This window comes from Octopus sinensis, unplaced genomic scaffold (genome assembly GCF_006345805.1).
Source record: "Octopus sinensis unplaced genomic scaffold, ASM634580v1 Contig12302, whole genome shotgun sequence".
Lineage (NCBI taxonomy): Eukaryota > Metazoa > Mollusca > Cephalopoda > Octopoda > Octopodidae > Octopus > Octopus sinensis.
The window spans coordinates 151,952-156,680 of NW_021832590.1; the positions used below are offsets into that span (position 1 = coordinate 151,952).

The 4,729-nt window shown below is 37.9% G+C and overlaps 1 protein-coding gene across 1 annotated transcript; it reads left to right on the forward strand.

Moving 5' to 3' along the window:
- Window positions 1-3,135: 3,135 nt before the first annotated feature.
- On the forward strand, window positions 3,136-4,496 carry LOC115229281. Its single transcript, XM_029799661.1, has 3 exons — window positions 3,136-3,284; window positions 3,379-3,599; window positions 3,631-4,496. The coding sequence occupies exons 1-3, from the start codon at window positions 3,145-3,147 to the stop codon at window positions 4,479-4,481; spliced, it is 1,212 nt and encodes a 403-aa protein (XP_029655521.1). The 5' UTR covers window positions 3,136-3,144; the 3' UTR covers window positions 4,482-4,496.
- Window positions 4,497-4,729: the final 233 nt, after the last annotated feature.

Genomic DNA, 4,729 nt, shown 5'->3' on the forward strand with positions numbered 1-4,729 from the left:
GGAGGAGAATTGACTGAAAGCAGACGCAATAATTAAAAATCAATTTTATCTGGACTTTTCAAATAAATGAAGTTTTATGTCTATAAAATTGGCAAATACTCAAAAATTGAAAATACTAAATCTTGATGAGATTAATTATTTAGATGAAAGAATGAAAAATATTATTCTAAGTTACCTGGAGGGCTATGGAAAAAAAGGTTTCTCTAACGGGATAGAATTATTTGTATCAATGATGATATTCTTAATCAAGTTGTTTCGGACATAAAGAATTCTTCCATCAAAATTTCAATCCAGTTGGATGAGTCCACTGATGTTGATAATTGCAGTCAACTAATTGCTTTTGTTTGTTATGCGCAAGAAAATTTAATTGCTGAAAAGTTTCTTTTTTGTAAACCTCTCGAAAAAGAAGCCTCTGCAAAAAATGTTTTCCATATACTTGAGACTTTTTTTAATGAACGTGATATTCCATTGGAAATTATCGGATCAGTTTGCACGGACGGTGCTTTAGTTATGCTGGGAAACAGGTCGGACTTTCCAGCCCTTTTAAGAAAACATGTTCCATATGTAAAAGTTACTCACTGTATTCTTAATCGACATGCACTCGTATCAAAGTCTTTGCCTATTAAGTTGAAAAATGTTTTAAATTCATGCGTCAACATTGTGAATTTTATTCGAGGAAGAGCTTTCAATCATAGATTATTCAAAGCATTATGTATTGATTATGATGCTGACGCCACTGTTCTTTTGTATCATATTGGCTTTCAAGAGGTCATGGCTTTCAAGAGGTCGTGTATCGAAGATTCTGATACCTGGATCGTTAATCCATTTGTTTTCAAAATGGAAAAGATGGATGATAGAAACGAAGATAAAAACGATTTGATTCAATTGCAAGCATCAACATCACTGAAAATGTTGTACGACTTAAATTCTTTGAAGATTTTTTTGTGCAGTTTGCAAGCAGGGTTCCCGAAACTTGCAAAGAAAGCACTGGAAGTTCTGATATCATTTGCAACGACTTGGCTATGTGAATCTGGAGTTTCATCTCTATTATATATAAAAAATAAGAACAGAACTCTTTTAGCCCTGAAAACGATCTCAGAATTGCACTAGCAAACAAAAAATCGCGTTTCGAAGAATTAATTAAGACTAAAAGGAAAGAAAAATCCCAAGGAACCTAGATATTTTTTTAATGATTTTTTTCATGAAATTCTCTGTTAGATTTAAAAACGGGGGTGCGAACTCAAAACAAATCGGGAAGCACTGTTCTAGAGATTGTTCAAATACTTTTGTGAAACATTCTAGCGAGTTTTCGAATTGAATGCTTTTTTTAAGAGAAGTTTAGCAATTTCAAATTTGTATCGTAGTTTAAAATCATAAAAGGTAAAGGTAAAAGGAAAAAAATAAACAAAAATCCGAACATGATTAAAAATTAATTGTAATTTATTTTATTTAACCGCCAAGGCCACGGTAAAAATCAAACAAACGTCACGTGATCCCGATGCACTCAACCAGAAACCTTATCCTCGCTCAGTGATCCTTCAAAGAGCTCACAAAGGATCGCACTGCGCGGCAGGCCGTTTTTGACGGGGCATTTGCAGGCGGACAGAGGTTCAGCTTGATAAGGTTCTCAAGAGGAGCTGGGCCGGAGCGTTCGTTATCGTGTAACCAACAATCGGTTAATCTGTGGGCCCTTTTTTGGGCCTCCTCGATTCGCCTCCTGTTGGACCACCATAACCGCGGACCCCATGATCCGCAGGCGTAGGCAATTGACAGTTCGAAGTATTGACTGTAGATATTCGCCAGTACCGGGTGCGACCCGTTTTTCCATATGCCGGATTCTAAGGATGTACAATTTTTTTGCATTTTCGAATGAAATTGTCTGCGTGCGGGGAGAAGCAGAGATGCATGTCGAGGGTTACCCCTAGGACCGTCTGACTCCTGTAGAAGGGTACGGACACGTTCTTCAGCTTTAAGTCGACTGAAGTTCTTTCCAATCTTTTTTCGGAAGTGAAAAGGGACGTGGCGGACTTGCCGCGTCCGTCAGCCATAAGTTCAGCCGATCCAAGTTAGCTTGGAGCCTTTTAGAGGCCTTCTAGATATCCCGGTCCCAACATGAACTGTTCTTTACTTAAAAATAAAGTGTGTGTCTCGTCTGTGACTATAAATTACTATGGCTCCTGTCGAAACTCGCGTGTGTCATTTCTCTTCAGAGAGATCAGACGTCCGAGCTTATAGAGGAAAGTCAAAGACTTTTCCCCAATGACCCCCGAAGTCTCGCTCATTGTGGTTCGCAGATGATGATTATGACTCATTTGTGGTTTTTTATTTAATTAAAATATGAATGAAAATTGAATAAATCAAGGTAAAAACAGATAGTTAAACAGCGAGTACCTCCAAAGACACAACAAAACTGTAATGTGCATCCATCTACATTTTTGCCGAGCCTACGGTATTTAAAGTGGAAGAAGGATAGAGGCTCACTCGGCTCAGTTTATAATATCGACGGAAAATGTTGAAATCCGAGCTGATATGTCAATTATGACAGAGACAAGATTCCAATACAACAAACCTAATATTTTTATCTAAGAAAATAATCAAAGTGGGCATCACATCGCAAGACCGCCTCCGAAAAGCAAATGAAAATTCGATACTCTATTAAGCCCAGATGAAAACTATTCCGGTATGTTTTGACGTAGGACGAAGTTGTCTCGAAATGATTTAAATATTACATGAATAAAATAACCATTAAAAAAGCAACAAGAACATACATCCAATCCGTTTTATTAAAAATAACTCTCAAAAATATGTTAATTGAACACAAGCATTAGATGAGGGTGTCTGGTAAAAATACGCCTTCGCTACCGACCAACTTCTGGAACTGGCATACTATCGGAACACGACTATAGGACATATAACAACTTTGTCTGACAAAAAGATAGAGAGCGAGGAGAGCGAGGGACAAGCAGCTATTCTCCCCCTAAAAAGAGAAGAATGATTTCCAACAATAAGGAGTGAAATTAAAACCTTATTTTTTGTTTGACTAATATTTTTTTTAAACAATTTTAATAAAATAATGGTCAACCAACATTATTGAATAGATAATATCGAACGTAAGGTTGTTAGGCATCGCTTAGTTCGATTTTCATGTTGAATGATGACCCAAGCCAAAATTCATCCTTACTTGAGAACGAAATACCCAAAGTGATTCCTGGAGGGTATTTTTGGGAGCTTTTCATGCCAGAAATATCTCCATTTTATCAAGATCAGTACAGTTGCAGTATCTGGTATGCTAATAAATTACTCGATTATATATATTTATTAATTAGTAAATAATATTATTTTAATTATATTTTTTTTTAATAAAATTTTTTATTTTAGTTATCTTGTTTTGCGTGACCCGTACAAATGTCAGAACAATCATCTATTTTGCAAGTCATGCCTACATAACTGGATCATGACCGACAACAAGCGAAGCCTTGAATGTCCGGTCTGCCGAGATGTTGGTCCGTTCCTCGAAGACTCCAAAATCAAGTCAGAACTCGAGAATCACCCCACAGCATGTATGGCCAATGAATGTCCTTGGGTGGGGAAACTGTCAGGTTGAACTTTCTCAGTGCCTAAAGTCCGCAGAATACGGCTTACACAACCATGGAAGGATTGAAGCAGAAGGAAGACAAGTCCCTGACTTATCAAAGACCATAAACCACGAAAGACTCAAAAAAGAAAGGGCGGACGACTTTATAACCGAGGACCGGATTGTGTCAATGATGTCAGTGATATATGCGGATATAGAACACCGTCGGCGTAGAATAGAAAATATAAGATTAGGGAGAAATGACTACACTAATGACCAATTGGGAGACATTCAACTCCTTCATGACCGTTTGTTGTCCCTCAGACGAAATATTGATACATTTTTTGGGCAGAGTGACAGTTACCCACTCTGGACTAGAATTACTCATGTTCCCAGTAATTCAGAGGTGTCGAGTGGGCCTGCTTCTGAAGTTGAGGCTTACGAGCCTGTGGAATTTGTGCATGCTTCTCCTGAGTTTAGTGAGGTTGGGGATCGTGGGGATATGAGCTCGTTGGGTGATGTGCCTTCTTTTTCGAGCGAATTTGAGTTATCCGATGGTAATTCTGATATTCTTGCGGAGACGGAAATGGCGGATTTGATTTACAGATCTCCGAGTTCTTTGGATTGCAATTTGGATGAGATAAATGTGCCTGGGAATGAGGAAGCTTTGGAGAATGTAGAGAAGGTCACTCCGACAGTTCAAACAAGTATTCCGAGGCCGATTTCCTCGGTTTCTGAATCAATGGCTACGAGGAGTCAACGTTCGCAGGCGATATCTCCGAGTTCTGCGTTGTCTTCTAATTCAACTGCCGCTTCTCGACTTCGATATAACTATTTGTCAAGACGCTTTAATTTTGGAAGTCGAGAAAGTGAACCTGCAGATACAAAGAGGAGGAAACTTCATTAATCCTAAGTTTACTAATTGTTGCTGATTCACGAATATTAAATTTGACTTTGTTTATGTGGCATATCAGGTAATTCTGACTTGAGGAATGCAAATATTAATTCTATATTTAATAAATGCCAATTCTATTTTAATAAGAATTCAGTTCATCAGTGATTTCTCTTCTTCGCTTGGTTGATGAATTTGCCACAAACTTATTTTCATTTTCCATTTCTGCGTCAAGGTTTTCGTTCAGCTGAGTGTCCTCGCGA